We start from the raw sequence: 15039 nt of genomic DNA on the forward strand, positions 1-15039 counted from the left end.
ATTTTTTTAATCCCTTAAAATCAGGATAAACACACGCTCCATTCCTAAGGAGTTACAACCCACCTAAACTAAATGAAAAAAAATAAAATAACATCATACCTCAAAGGTTTTTTATATCAACATGTCCATTACACCCTCGTGTCAGAAAATGCTGAGAAATGGAAACATGACTGACAAACCAACAACCTACACCTCATCATTTTGCAAATGATTAAAAAGCGCCACCATTTTTGACATGGCTCCCTCAATTGCTCCTTTAGTAGTAGTAAAGAACATAAATAAAGCCAAAATAGGACTCAACTTCTTTTGACTCCTTACAAATATCTCCTATATTTTGAAAATATTGCAACATTTCACCAGGATTTCACAATACAAGAAAACCACAAACCCTGATATTTTCAAACGTCATCCTATTTAAATTTATCATGTAGGATATTCATGACGTACCATGATAAATGACAAGGTTATCCTGATGTCATCGTAAAACATGAAAAGAAAAAAATAAGGAAAACACCTCATCCTTTTTATTTTTTTCTTGAATATCACAAGATTTTTCTAACACTCAAGAAAAAACAAAGTTTTCAAAAATTAACCTGAGATATTTTCTTTTCAGGAAACTCTCAATAATAATTCATCTAGATGCAGCAAACAGATAGACCACATACTGCAAGGAGAAGATTCCAGTGTACATTTATCATAAAAAATCCCATGCAAGTTCAGATTAGCTGAAAGTAATGCATAAATACAAACCAGATTTAACTTCTGCACTCAGCAAAAGTTAACAATAGATAGAGTGGTGAACCTGACATTTGTAACAAGCAAAAAATTTAACAACTGGACAGCTGGTAAGAAAACTTACCTTAAAGTGCATCCTGTGCGAACAGATATAACTGAATTTGCATAGTCGTGTTTATATGCCCAATAGTGGAAAAATGCACATAGCAGCTGACCAATTGTCTCTCTATTCCTTGAACCAAAATCCCACAGCTCCTCAACTTTATCATAGTATGCACACTGAATGTCATCAACGGTTTTCACATAGGTTGCTGGCATTTCCTGCCATCAAACAAGAACAAATTTACAAAAGATAAAAACCTATTTCTAGAAAGACACTTGATTTCACCCTCAAGAACTTTCAACCATTAAATGACCAAGAAAGCAATACAAAGGGAAGCCGCCACTCCAAGAATACATCACACTTAATCTAACAAGCATCAGCCCACTACACGTGCCTTTTAGACAAACAGGCCATTATATATTAAAAAACAAATAAAATTTTAATGTGGATTCAGCCTCCGCCTGTGTTTAACTGTTTAGTTATACACTGCCGGTCCCAAGCCCGGATAAAGGAGGAGGGTTGTGTTAGGCCAGTGACAACCAGCATAAAAACTTAGTCACGCCCTATGTATATGAACCACTATGAGTTTTGGTTCATATCGCCGACCCCAATTGTTTTGGGATGAAGTAGTAGAAGAAGAAGATTCAGCCTAGGCAATATTACATAATACACCCACAGGGTCCCAATATGGCTCAAGGCATGGAAAAGGAAATGACAGGCATAAAGAAATATATGGTATATTTTCTTGGTGGGACAAGAAAAGCTCCCCATCAAAATATACTGCATCCAACAATCTTTTCAGCAAAAGAGTTGATACTTCAAGCATCAAAAATTTCAACAAAATAATTGCAAACATCCCCGTTAGAAACAGGAAAAACAAGAGAAGATGCATCACAAACCTGTAAACATGGAAGAATGGCAGGTCTCCGTTGTTGCAAAAAGTGTATGCACATGAGGACATATCTGAAAAGAGTATGCAGTTCCTGTAAAGCTGAATCTAGATGTACGTTCTTGGCAGTTTTCTATTCATTAAGAAGAAGAAGCTTTGGCAACTACAAGATACAAAAGGGGATCGCAACTCACGCATAACTGGAGAGGGTGCCTCGGTAAGTTTCATTAACTTCACGAGACTTGGCCCAATGCTTCACTATAAAAGCCAACTGTCTCAATCTGATGTCTATTTGTGCATAATCATGAAGAAGCTTTGTATTAACAACAGCTAAGGTATTATTTATGCAGATGTCACAGGAAATTTCAGTAACAGGGTCCATAAGCTTCACTATAGGGACACGCGCACGAGTTAAGGCCTGCAGAAAAAAAAGAAACATTCATAGATACAATTTCCTAGATGGGTTAGTAACTGTTAGCTAACTAACATTATAGATCAGTTTATTCTAGATAAAACTGAAAAGCCACCAGAAGAGAGCAAAGAAGGAATAACTTAAGAGAGCTCATGTTACACACTAAGAGGGAGGAAGTGACCTTTGCCCGAAAGCCCACCTTTTGAGTGGGTGCCACCCCGTTTTCATGTAAAAATAGGGTCAGCACATTTAATGTGAGGGCCCCACAGGGCCTTTTCCACTTGGGTGTCCATTTCAACCCAGGCAAGAAAGAGGCCCACTTTCACCTGAAAGTGAGCCTCCTTCCCACAATTTGGGATGAAACAAATGCCCCCTAAAAGAAACCCTAGTCTGATGTATGCCATGTATGGCATTTGACGCTCAACAGGATATCAGATGCAAAAAAATTACAATGAACACAGCATGCAGCAGTAGGTCTATCATCTATATCAGACAGTTGAGGAAATTAGTCAAAAAGCCAAATTTCTAGTAGGGGGCTTAACAGTCCATGTGATAAGGTGAAAGAACAGTATAATATTCCATCTCATAAAATCCAGGATACATGAGGATCACATTTTCTTTAACAACAACTATAAAAGTAATAATTAAAATCTCTAAATCATGGATCTTAAAAGATTTTATAGCTCATTCTTGAAAAAACAAAACTGCCATTTTTTTTCTGATACATGGCAGAAATATATCATGTTGTCAGCAACATTTGCATATAGACAAACTATCCTATTCATGTATTTGAAGTAACTATGCCCTTGATAGGGTGCTAATCTTACTATCTTGATATAATAAATATTAAAAAACATATATAAGACCACAGCAGTTACCTAGTAAGAAGTCGATAGGTTCATCTATCTAAATACTTATCTAAAAGCTTCTTAAAGGATACATTACCAGATAATTTATTTTGGTGGCCCCGGATCCCGTTACATAGACAAAATGATTGGACGACAGTGCTGATGTCTTCACACAATCTTGACTGTTACATACATCTTCTCAAGGGCAGAAAATATGCGAAGAGCTTGACAGGAGCTGTCTGTCTGGTGGTGGTAAACAGTAACCATGGATTTCACTGAACAAGCTAGAAAATGAAAATAAAGATGCTGTGGATCTATCTTCCTTTGTCACTATTCAGTTATTTTTAGGCACCAAGTACAGATGTTGAAGTTTTTACGGAGAAGCACAATTAAAGAACAGAATCATTATTGAAAAGGAAAGTGTTGCCGGTAGCAATAGAATTTAACCAGCCTCATTATACTTGTGTGCATCATTTATGTTGTAATGATTGCTTCAGAGAGCAATTTTACACAGTAAGGCTTCAGAACATAGACTTCCAAATCTCCAATTGCTTACATTAAATGATTAAAACTAGTATTGACTATTTGCTAGAGCTATGGTTTTCAATCAGTTCTTCACAAACATTGCAACCTCGTATTCTTCCCTCCCACATATATTTTTGAAGAAGATATGTGCATGCAATGTAATGAAACACGTGGAAATACAATAGAGAACCCAATATGGGTTAACAAGAATACAAAAGAAGTGCACAAACACTAATCCACCAAGGGATATTACAATCACCAAAAGAGAACAAATACAAAAGCACACCTAAGGCCACTAAGGGCCAACATAGCATAAAAATAAATGTTCTCTTGATAAAATGAGTAGAAAAGGATTGGAGAATACAACGGGTAGAACCCCTATTTATAATACAAGAAAGATGGAACGGGGGCAGCCCAACTAGGCGTTGGGCTAGCCTCCAATGGTCATATTTATGACCGTTGGGAGCAGCCCAACAACTAGTTGGACTGCCCCAACAGCCATATTTCATAATAATAATAATAATTAAAAAAAGAAAATACAATAAAAGGAAAAACAGCCTCTACTAGGCTGACACCTATTACAGGAGTAAAATGATTGAAATACCCCCGATGGGTATTTCAATTTACATAGAACAGAACTATATATATATATATATAATTTAACACTTCCTATCAAACTATGTCACGTAGACATGGCAACCAGATAGCCGTACCCGTGTTGACATGGGTACTGGTACCGGATGCAGCACGGGTACGTGCTGGTCCAGGTCGGGTCATTGAGTCCAACCCTGACCCAAACTAAAAAAACATTTGATGTCAATGCTGGAAGGAAGAAGAAGAAGAAGAAGAAGAAGAAAAGAAAGAGAAGGAGAAGGAAAGGAAGAAGAGGAAGAAAAAAAAAAGAAAGAGGAGAAGGAAGAAGAAAAAGAAAGAGGAAGAGGAGGAGGAGGAAGAGGAAGAGAGAGAGCAAACCCTCTTAAACTTCCTTCTTCTTCCAATCTGCCCGAGAGAGGGAGGGAGAGAGAGAGAGAGAGGGAGCGTACCTCTTAGGGCAAGCTTTCTTCTTCTTCTATCCGAGAGAGAGAGGGGAAAGGCTGCGTGCGACAGAGAGAGCCAAAAAAAGAGGAAGGCATGTTCGAACTTCCCCTTTTATTTCCTCTTTTAGAGAGAGACTAGAAAGGAAAAAGTTTGGGTCTCGGTCCTATGTGAATTCAGACCCAAACTTTTTCCTCTATTTTATAGAGAGGGGAAATAGATTGGGTCAGGATTGTATGTGGATCCAGATCCAAACTCTTCCCTCTATCTTATAAAGAGAGAGAGGAAAGAGTTTGGGTCTGGATCGTATGTGGATCCAGACCCACTCTTTCCTCTTTCTTTTATATATATAGTCGTGACTCGTGTCCCCGTACCCGCCTCTTTTGAAATTGCCATGTTGTACCCATACCCATGTGACATAGCTCTCAAACTTATGGTGTGATCACCAAAAGTTTGCCAAGAAGAAATAAAAACCTAGGTGAAGGCAAGGCCTTAGTGAAGAAATTTGTCAGCTGACGTTCCAAAGTCACATAAGGTCGGCAATCCATCTTTATATGCTTGGTTTGTTCGTGGAAGGTGTGGTTACTTGCAATATAGATAAAACTTTTATTGTCACAGCATTGCAATTCAAATTTAACAAAAATAATTTCATTCATAAATGAAATTTAAAGTTGACCATTCAAAAGGATTAAAAGCAGAAGAATCCAGTCTAGTCCATCCCAAAAACCCAGAAGTCCCTATGCCCTGTGACATTCATCCGTCTACACACGCGGATATAAAAAATGTAAAGTACGAAGCGTGAGACACATCATGTCTCAGCACAATTCCTCAAACCCTTACTAGATCTCACTTACACAAACAACACAAATTCAATAGTTATGATATAACTATGTAACCTTTACATTATCCTGAGATAATGTGGAAACATACGAGACACGCTTATCATTAGGCGTGAATAACAATACGATGTATGCATACCCTTTATGCGCACAAAAACAACTTACACATACTTCTATGCATAAATAGACATACACATCATGCGTACGATAATACGCATACAACATAAATAAACATATGCATAAATAATCCCCCAAAACATAAAAAAAATCCTGTTATACCCCTATCTCCTATCTTTCCTTCATAAATGCCCCCCTCTGAGCTCGGGTTGTTTGGATCTCGATCCAAACCCCGCATATGTCCTGACCCGCTTCGATCAAATAGGTTTTCTAGATTCTCGATCGATCTGAATCCCGTATTGATCGATCATATGGAGACTGTATCACTCCATCTCCGTTTCAGACCGGATATCGAGTCTGGTTCGTTCCCTGACCCAACGGGGTTGGGGCGTTCCCTACTGAGCGACGTGTTGTACTCTATAGGCCAGGAGGCAGTGATAAATGGGCAAGGGTTGCTAGGTCGTCGCCCAAAAGCGACGCGTCAAACCGGTGCCCAGGTGTGGTGTCAAACAGGCAAGGGTTCCCTCACTTTTTTGAACGGGTGGGATTAAAGAAGTTAGTCCAAGACCATAAAATTAGGTTAGCCACTTGGAACATAGGGTCTTTAACTGGTAAGTTGGTAGAGTTAGTAGATGTTATGTGTAGGAGAAAGATTGATATTTTATGTCTACAAGAGATCAAATGGGTAGGTGAGAAAACAAAAGTGATAGAACCTTGGGGATATAAGATTTGGTATACAGGAATAAATAGGAATAAGAATGGAGTAGGGATTGTTATGAGTCGTGAGTTTATAGATAATGTAGTTGAGGTCTGTAGGAAGGGTGATAGGATTTTACTTATTAAATTAGTATTAGGTACGAATATTATTAATATTATTAGTGTTTATGCACCTCAAGTAGGTTTAGATGATTCCATTAAGCGTCAATTTTGGGAAGATTTAGATGGAGTAGTACAAGGGATATCTTATGGAGAAAAGCTTTTCATCGGCGGTGACCTTAATGGACATGTAAGCATTAGTAGGGATGGATTTGAGAGTATCCATGGAGGCTATGGTATAGGAGAAAGAAACGAAAGTGGAGAAAGGATTTTAGATTTTGGTTTGTCCTATGATATGATCTTAGCAAACACTTGGTTTAGAAAGAGGGAGTCTCACCTAGTAACATTTAAAAGTCAGGTTAATACGAGTCAGATAGATTTTTTCCTAATTAGAAAGAGAGATAGGGGTTGTTGCATCGATTGTAAGGTTATACCAGGAGAAAGTGTAGCTACACAACATAGAGTCTTAATTTTAGATCTTAGAATTAGACAATGACGCAATAGGGATAGACATAGGATAGATCCTAGGAATTAAGTGGTGGGCACTGAAAGAAGCTAAACAAGAAATATTTGTAGAGCAGGTAGTTAAGAAAGCTGATTAGTGTCTCAAGGAGGATTCAGAATCAATGTGGAATAAGATAGTGGGTGGCATGAGAAAGGTGGCTAAGGAGGTATTGGGCGAGTCTAAAGGTGGTGCACCGCTAGGTAAGGATAATCATGGTGGAACGAGGATGTCAAATTAGCTATTAAGGTTAAAAGAGAATGTTATAAAAATCTAAGAGTCGTGATAATGAGAATTTGGAGAAGTATATGATAGCAAAGAAGGAAGCAAAAAAAGTAGTTCGAAACGTGAGGGATAAGGTATAAAAGGAGGTTTATGACAAGTTGGATACCAAAGAGGGCGAGAAGGATATTTATAGGCTTGCAAAGATGAGAGATAGGAAATCGAGGGATTTGGGTATGGTTAGATGTATCAAAGATGAAACGCAAAGGGTTTTAGTCAAAGATGAGGAGATTAAGGAGAGATGGAAAGATTATTTTGATAAACTATTTAATGGAAGTCATGCTCAGGATCTTGGAGACTTCTTCATTCCTTTTCATGAGATAAATCGTAACTTCATGCGCAAGATTCAAAAGAAAGAAATTGCAGAGGCTTTGAAGAAAATGAAATCAAGAAGGTCAGTTGGCCCAGATGGTATACTTATCGAGGCTTGAAAATGCTTGTGAGATAAAGATTTAGAACGGTTGACAAATCTTTTTAATAAGATTTGGCGGACAAATAAGATGCCTAATGAGTGGAGGAAGAATTCTTTAGTGCCTCTATATAAGAATAAGGGTGATATATAAGATTGCACAAACTATCGTGGTAAAACTCATGAGTCATACTATAAAACTTTGGGAGAGGGTGATTAAGTCTAGGCTGAGGAAGGTTGTCATGATATCGGAGAATCAATTTGGTTTTATGCCTGCAAGATCAACTATGGAAGCTATACATCTTCTTAGACAACTTATTGAGAGATATAGAGAGAGGAACAAAGATTTGCATATAGTTTTTATTGATTTGGAGAAGGCATACGATAGAGTACCTAGGGACGTTCTCTGGTGGACAATGATGAAGAAAGGTGTTTCTCTCAAGTACATTAGTATAATCAAAGATATGTATGAAGGAGTAGTAACCAATGTTCGCACTTGTGGAGGGGTGACAACCAATTTTCCTATAACGGTTGGGTTACATCAAGGATCTGTTTTAAGCCCTTTCATATGTGCTATAGTGATGGATGAGCTTACTAGATCAATTCAAGAAAATGTGTCGTGGTGTATGTTAGTTGCTGATGATATTGTTTTGATTGATGAGTCTAGAGCTGGGGTTAATGCTAAGTTAGAATTGTAGAGACAAACATTGGAAGCAAGAGGTTTTAAGTTGAGTAAGAGTAAGACAGAATATATGGAATGTCAGTTTAGTAAGCAATGAAGTAGTGATGGGAGTGTAGTGAAGCTTGGTGAGCAAGAAATATCGGTAGATGATTGTTTCAAATATTTGGGATCTTTCATTCAAAAGTATGGAGAAATTGATGGAGATGTAAATCATAGGATAAAGGTTTGGTGGATGAAATGGAAAAGTGCAACTGGAGTGTTGTGCGATCGTATAATGCCATTGCGGTTGAAGGGAAAATTTTATAGGATGACTATTAGACCCGCTTTACTATATGGTACGGAATTTTGGGCTGCCAAGAGACATCATATTAAAAAAATGAATGTAGCTGAGATGCGTATGCTTAGATGGATGTGTGGAAATACAATAAAAGATAAGATTCGAAACGAGGAGATACGTAAGAAGGTAGGCGTTGCACCCATTGAAAATAAGATGAGAGAGAATCATTTACGGTGGTTTGGACATATTCGGTGAAGGCTTAATGATGCTCTAGTTAGAAGGATGGAGAAATGGGAAAATATATTAGTTAAAAGAGGTCGAGGTAGGCCTAGGAAGACATGGATGGAGATGATAGGAAAGGATATGAATGCTTTGAACCTCACCGAGGACATGACATTGGATAGAAATGATTAGAGGAGAAGGATTCATGTGGAAGACCCAGAATGATTTTCTTTTTTGGTTCATATCGTCGACCCCAATTGTTTTGGGACGAAGGCGTAGTTGTTGTTGTTATTGTAGATATTGCATTACAATGTCGTGAAAAGCGTTGAGGCGTAGCGAGGCACTCCACCAAAAACTGAGGCGAGGCGTAAGCCTCGAGGTGTAAAGTGTAAGCCTCAATTTTTTTTGAAAACTTAAAAAATATAAAAAAATTATCTAAAATACAAATAAATAAATAAAATATCTTATTGGTGAAGCAACAAGCAATCAGAAATAGAAAATCTCAAATAAATACTAAAAAAATGTGAGATTAACATATAAAAGTAACTAAGAAACTGATTATATAATGAAAAATATCTGAAAACTAATTATATAATTTAAAAATATCTGAAAACTAATTATATAACTGAAAAATATAACTTCAAAAATCTCAAATAAATACTAAAAAATATGAGATTAACATATAAAAGTAACTAAGAAACTGATTATATAACAAAAAAATATCTAAAAACTAATTATATAATTGAAAAATATGTGAAAACTAATTATATAACTGAAAATATAACTTCTTCGAAAATCTCAAATAAATACTAAAAAATATGAGATTAACATATAAAAGTAACTAAGAAACTGATTATATAATGAAAAATATATGAAAACTAATTATATAACTGAAAAACTTCTGAAAAATATAATACAGCTTCTTTTTTTTCTTCTTCTTCTTCTTAAACTAATTATATAACTGAAACATATCTAAAAACTAATTATATAACCGAAAAACTTCTTCTGAAAAATATAATACTTTGTTCATGCCTCAGGCTGGCACTTTGAGGAGCAGAGGGCCTCGCCTCAAGGCGAGGTGCACCTTTTGTGCTTCAAGGCGCGCTTTTAACAACACTATTACATTATCAGTATAACAAAAAAAGCAGTGTCAGTATAACATGACTTATGACCCAAGTTTAACATAACATCACTAAACATATCATATCAAGCTTTTGGGGCTGGCTTAAGCCCATACAAAGCTTTCTTTAATCAATTGACTTTTTCTCTCTCAATCTCAAGACCGGGAGGAGGATCCATATACACTACCTCATTTAGGTCACCATTCAAAAAAGCATTCTTAACATCAAGTTGGTAAATAGGTCACCTTCTAATGGATGCTAAGGTAATGAGTGTTCTAACACTAGTCATACAGGCTACAGGAGCAAAGGTCTCTTCATAGTTTATTTCTTTAGCCTCATTATAGGTTGAGGGTTAATAAAAAGAGTGAATGGACATAAAACAAGGTTTATACTAGTTGAAAAATTCTCATATGACACAAACCTTTCGAGATGTCTAGAGGTTCGACTAGATTTCCCAACACTAATTTCTCTTATATTTTGGTTATGTGAATACCTATCAAGTGCACATGGAGGATGTTCAAGAGTTCTTCTAGAATAAATTTGAATATCATGATTCTAGGTATCCACCATGAGAACACTAGAGTCATCAATATGCATATCATCATGATCATTATCATGCATAATTTCATTAGAAGCCTTTTTTGGTAATAAGTCAAATAAAAAGAAATACTCGAGATTATCCTTAGGCTTATCAAAGTCAAAACCATTTTCATTTTTGAGAAAGTTAATATTTGTCGAAACATATAATGTCATTTTTCTTATCATAACATGTATACCCTTTTTTGTTATTATCATAACTAAGAAACACACATTTAGTAGCTTTGGGAGATAATTTGTCTCTTTTATCAAAAAATATAAACCATTTACATCCAAAGATTTTTAATATTCTTAAAGGATTCTTAAATCTGGATTCTGGAGGAGTTTGATAGAGTTTTTCAATTGGAGATAGATACACCGCATTTAAGGCACCTTCAGCCTAAAAACTTTTTTGAAATATTTTTTTGAGATAAGAAAAGTTTACATAGTTTCAATGATAAGATAATGCTTTATTTCAACTAAGCCGTTTTGTTGAGGGGTATTTAGACAAGACATTTGATGTGAAATCCCATTTTCTTTTAAATAATTTTTGAAATCATTAGACAAGTATTATCAAAAAATGACAATATTTGTTTGAAATTAGTTTTGCACAATTTTGTTAAATTCCTTGAAACATGAGAATACATCAGATTTTTGCCTAAGAAAATAGATCCAAATATACCTAGTATAATCATCAATGAATATAACATAATAAGAGAGCCCTCCTTTTGACATGACTGGAGTCGGTCCCCATACATCCAAATGCACAAGTTCAAAAGGTTTAGTAGAGATAAAAATTCTAGGACGAAAAAGAATCGCCTTCATTTTTTCAAGAATATATTCGTTACATATGAACTCTTTAATATAAGAGTCTTTCAAAAACAGAAAAAGAGTTAACTTAGATACATTAGGATGACCTAATCTTTGATGCCACTACGAAATATCTTTTTCCTTTACAAAATTACAAAATAATTCTTTGGGAAGATGAATAAAATACATGTAGTAGAGGTTTCCCCTCTTATTGCCTTCGCCAATAAGCTTCCCTTACTGACGATCATGCACCCAACATTTTTTTGATGAGGAGACCTCATACCCATAATCCGAAATTTGATAAATGGATAATATATTTAAATTGAGTTTTGGAACAACTCTAACTTTAGGTACTTGAAATTTTTTTGAAATGTTTCAATACTTTAAAATTTCTAAATTAGTTTCATCAGCCGTAAAAACACAAGAATTATAAAAAGAATTTGTGCATTTGGATAAGAGGGATTCCAAAAGAGTCATGTGAAAGGAGGCACCGGAATAAAAAATCCAAGAAAGTGTACCTGAAAAAATTAGTCCAGACTTTGGCCTATTAGAAGCTAAAATTGTCACAATGAGCGCCAATCACCAGCAGAAGAAAAGAAAAAGGTAAAGCTTAGAAGTAACAACAGGACAAGGATTTGTCAGGAATGTTCTCAAGAAGAACCACACTGCAGCTCAGACTTGTAAGGATACCTATTTGTATCAAACTATCAATAACTTGGCCAGTCTCAGATGAGCTGATGCCAAGTTATGCCAACCAGTCAATTAGCATCTGCTACAACTTATTAAAACATAATAGAACAAGAATCTGGCACCTAGCTGAACAACTCATCACAGACAATTACAGTCCTTGAAGACCTAGTTTCATATGGATTTGAATGTGTGCATCCTCAGTGCCTATTTTGTTTGTAGTGCTTTCCAAAACTTAAGCACCTCTTCTAAAGAGTAGGAACAATTGAACATGCAAAAACATCCAAGCAAAATTCAATTATGCTTTCACGTGTCATCATGCACATTTCAAGGTAATCTGGTTTCAACTGAAGAATTGGTAATTTCAGATACCCATAAATTTTGGATAGATTAGGAAGTAATGGCAAGAAAAAGGATGATCCCCAAAAAGAAATAGCAAAAAACAATCTAGCAAAGTGAAAAGCATTAACATAATTAAGAACCAATTTGGAGAATTAGCACAAAGAAGAAGTGACACAATTCGTTATTGATTTGATGAGTATCACAAAGACATTCTGCTCTTATCAACCTTCTACACCAAGGAAAACTGGAATTTTCTTTGAGATTTTACTTAAATCTAAAATGAACTACTGTGAAATGCTGAATTGTGCTGCAAATCAATCAGGCATAAGTGCAACCATCATTTGAACAAGAAATTAATATAGCATTCATTTAGTTACATCTATATCTGAGGATATTTCAGAAAATAGCATCCATGGTAAAAAACAGAACAAAGGATGCAAGTAGAAAAGTAGTTTCTAAAATAAAGATACGGATCATGCTCGATGTGCAATTCTAATTTCTAAATAAAAAATAACAGGTACATAAAAATAAATTAGCAACAAGAGAATTGTCAGTTTAAGAATGTACATCCAAATTTCATGCCAATTAAGGAGTGCAAGCAATAAAAATAAAACAAGAAAAAAGAATCAGAAATCAGCAGGTCCAACTCACCTGCACATTTTCAAGATTATCCGACTCCAATATATCTGCCAATCTCAGCAAGATATCCAGCTTGCTTGATTCATCCTCATCAATGGACAGGCATACATCAATGTCACTTTTGGAAAAACCAAATGTATTAGCACAGGAACCATAAAGGTATAGCTGTGCTTTAGGCCATTCCTTGGTGACCAGTTTTTCCAGTATTGTTAACAGCTGCGTCTGCTTAGCCTTCTCTTCTTCAGCAGGTATTAGAGATTCAAATATTGAAATGAAACAAGGTGTGTGGATTTCCAAGTCGCTTCTATATATTAGGTCTGGTCTGCGACTCCGAATCCGCATAATAGGTCCTTGTAATTTCCCCTGGAGAAATCAGGCAAAATCTCAGATACACGGTCTAAAACATATGCCTTAGAAGTCATTTGTGGCATCTAAAACGAACAACGCTGCAGGAAGAAACAAAGGCACATGATAAAATGAGTCTGTTTTACCTTAGCACCATAACCATCCCGACGATTCCTCGCACTACTCTTGGTAGCATCATCACCCACTACCCTCATGGCATCATCTACCTTATCAGAATCATCAAATCCGTTATTCAATCGTTCAACTGTCTTCTCTTCGTCCCTTGTCTTAGCTTCCAGAGTATTATGCTTTCGGCTGCCAACCGCAGCACTTCGCAAGCTCGAAACTGACTGCTCTACATCCACCATGTGTTGATTGGATCCCTTGAGAGAACCGAGATGATCCTTCCATGAAGTAGAGCCGAACTTGTCACTTCCGCGTTCAACATAACGCGCACCCGCATTTGGATTCTGCACATTAAGAACCGATCCCAACTCCGCAGCTCGAAAGAAGTTCAACTCGACCAAACCATCCGCTTCCCTCCTCTCCTTAGACCATCCCCCCTCGCTCCTCTCATTCTTCGTAACCCACCGTCCGGGCATTCCCTTCCCGGAATTCGAGTTCCCAGACTGCGAATCCCCTCTTCCACTACCACCTAAAATCTCTACTTCTTTCCGAGACAACCCTTGATTAGCTCCACCACCAACACCAAACCCAACAAAACCTCCGCCTCCACCCCGAGCATTCGCCCCGAAAACCATACCGTTTGAGAAGCTCTCCCCTTGTTTAGCAGCAGAACCAGAAGCACCTCTCTGCTGCGACCCACTGAACCCCATGGGTCCCTGATGGTCAAGCTCACACGGCACAGTCCCAAACCTCAGCGGCCATCTCTGCCACTCCGACGCCACGGCATCGCCGAATTCCCCTCCTTGCCCTAACGCCTCTCCGGGGAACCGAGGCCCGCCATTGGAGACAGCCCTAGAATCCGGAATCGGGAACCCGGGCGGCCGTGCCCTAGACTGGAAGAGGTGAGGGAGCAAGGGCTTCTGCTGAAAGTGGTCCTGCTGCTGGTGGTGGGGAAAGGTGGGGACCAGCGGGTGGCTAGGCCCGAGGGCGGCGACGGCGGGATCGGCGAAGTCGAGCAGAGAGGACGATGGGGAGGAGGAAGGAGGAGGGTCGGCGGCGGAGGTGGGGTGGTCGTGCTTGCGGAGCAATTGGAGGAGGAAGTGACCGTCGGAAGGAGAGGGGGATGAGGGGTGCCTTGACTGCCCCCCCGCGTTCCCTGCGGCACTCATCCTCTCTCTCTCTGAACTTCGCCTGCTACCTCTTCGTTTCCGGTGGAAGCATCGCAGAAAGAGGGTGAGAAAAAAGGAACACCTCTCTCTGGGTGTTGCCTTCTTCGTTAAGGAAGGCGAGAGAGAGTCCAATTGAAACAGTGTTTTAGTTTCCTAGCTGTACCAGTGCTCCTCCTCGTTTTCGGGTCAAAGGGTCGGGTTTGTTGGATCAAGTAAGGTGTAATTTTGGACTGAATTTGGGTTATGATAAGGACTATGTCAAAATAGATATAGCATTTGTTAGTATTGTTACCCTCGTGGGTAAGGAAACCCTTAGTTCATGGCCCCCTCTAAGTCATAGAGGGGCCCATGAATGTGTTCAACATGATCAGATCAAAATAGTAGAAATCGACTTTTTTATTCCAGTTTTTTTTGTAAACATATGATTCTACGAGGGTTGAAAATTTAGTACATTTCGATTTTTCAACCCTCATCAAATCTCACATACATATTTAAATAACTGATAGTAATGTAGGACTAATTTGACATGTT

General features: G+C 37.6%; 1 protein-coding gene across 2 annotated transcripts in view; it reads right to left on the bottom strand.

Moving 5' to 3' along the window:
- The window catches only part of LOC149817697 (uncharacterized), a 42594-nt gene extending 27982 nt beyond the window's left edge, over positions 1-14612 (bottom strand). For both annotated transcript variants that reach the window (XM_089983949.1, XM_089983950.1), the window contains exons 1-5: positions 13360-14612; positions 12881-13231; positions 1922-2145; positions 1738-1801; positions 860-1056 (exon numbers count right to left, since the gene is read on the bottom strand). In XM_089983949.1, coding sequence (XP_089840075.1) covers positions 860-1056; positions 1738-1801; positions 1922-2145; positions 12881-13231; positions 13360-14508 — 1985 coding nt within the window. In that variant the 5' untranslated portion in view covers positions 14509-14612. The remainder of the gene's footprint in view (positions 1-859; positions 1057-1737; positions 1802-1921; positions 2146-12880; positions 13232-13359) is intronic.
- Between the last annotated feature and the right edge of the window lie 427 nt (positions 14613-15039).

Source organism: Nuphar pumila, chromosome 13 (assembly GCF_984573655.1).
Source record: "Nuphar pumila chromosome 13, dmNupPumi1.hap1.1, whole genome shotgun sequence".
In the NCBI taxonomy this organism is placed as follows: Eukaryota; Viridiplantae; Streptophyta; class Magnoliopsida; order Nymphaeales; family Nymphaeaceae; genus Nuphar; species Nuphar pumila.